General features: G+C 34.8%; 1 protein-coding gene across 1 annotated transcript; it reads left to right on the top strand.

Annotated features, from left to right (window-relative positions):
• Positions 1-122: 122 nt before the first annotated feature.
• Positions 123-787, top strand: LOC106477584 (paramyosin-like; the record flags this gene model as incomplete). The annotated part of the gene is made up of 2 exons (XM_013938130.2): positions 123-284; positions 566-787. Coding segments are annotated over exons 1-2 (348 nt in total), but the record flags the coding sequence as incomplete, so codon positions are not given.
• Between the last annotated feature and the right edge of the window lie 314 nt (positions 788-1,101).

Genomic DNA, 1,101 nt, shown 5'->3' with positions numbered 1-1,101 from the left:
TTGTCATATTAGTTAGTTACTGGAGATCATCCGGAATGGAGCCCAGTTGGGGAACTCTTGCACTACTCAATGTTATATATAATTGTCATATTAATTAGTAACTGGAGATCAACCAGAAGTTCTTTTACAACATTACTTCTGTTTTCTTCAGCCGCAAGATGGCCGCCAGAACAGCCGAGTATGAAGAACAATTGGAAAGTTTATTGAACAAATGTAGCAGTCTCGAGAAGCAGAAGGCTAGATTGCAGAGTGAGGTTGAAGTCTTGGTGATGGACTTGGAGAAAGTACGTGTCTTCAATACTATGCCAGACAAACAAACAAACAGGCCATGTTAAAGTTTTATCCTTAAGATAATTTAATTAAGAACTTGTTAAGAAAGAGTCGTTTTTTAATACTTAAAAAAAATTCTTAAGACTTAAGAAATTTTAAATCAAATGTAGTGATTGGAATTCATTTTGTCTGTTTATTGAGAAAGCTAAAGGCAATGGGGTTTTTTAAACACCCTTATCTGAGCTGGCTTATATGGTTGACGATTAATATGTTGGGTATTATATAAAATTTCTAGGCCACAACTCATGCTCAGAACCTTGAAAGACGTGTGTCCCAGCTGGAAAAACTCAATCTTGAACTCAAGAGCAAGAATGAAGAGTTGGTTGCTTCACTGGAACACACCCAGAGGGAGCTAAGAAACAAGATGGCTGACCTCCAGAAGCTCCAGCACGAGTACGAGAAACTTCACGAGCAGAAGGAAGCTTTAGTAAGGGAAAACAAGAAATTGAACGGTAAGGTATTTTTCTCTGCTTTCTTAAATATATATATATATCATAACTGTAAGGTACTTTACTTTGGTTTGTTATATTTAACTGTAAGGTACTTTACTTTGGTTTGTTATACTTAACTGTAAGGTACTTTACTTTGGTTTGTTATACTTAACTGTAAGGTACTTTACTTTGGTTTGTTATATTTAACTGTAAGGTACTTTACTTTGGTTTGTTATACTTAACTGTAAGGTACTTTACTTTGGTTTGTTCTACTTAACTGTAAGGTACTTTACTTTGGTTTGTTATACTTAACTGTAAGGTACTTTACTTTGGTTTGTTC

The sequence above is a fragment of the Limulus polyphemus genome, unplaced genomic scaffold, assembly GCF_000517525.1.
Source record: "Limulus polyphemus unplaced genomic scaffold, Limulus_polyphemus-2.1.2 Scaffold22696, whole genome shotgun sequence".
Taxonomy (NCBI): domain Eukaryota; kingdom Metazoa; phylum Arthropoda; class Merostomata; order Xiphosura; family Limulidae; genus Limulus; species Limulus polyphemus.
The sequence above is the reverse complement of the archived record's forward strand: the minus strand, read 5'-3'. Positions and strand labels throughout refer to the sequence as shown.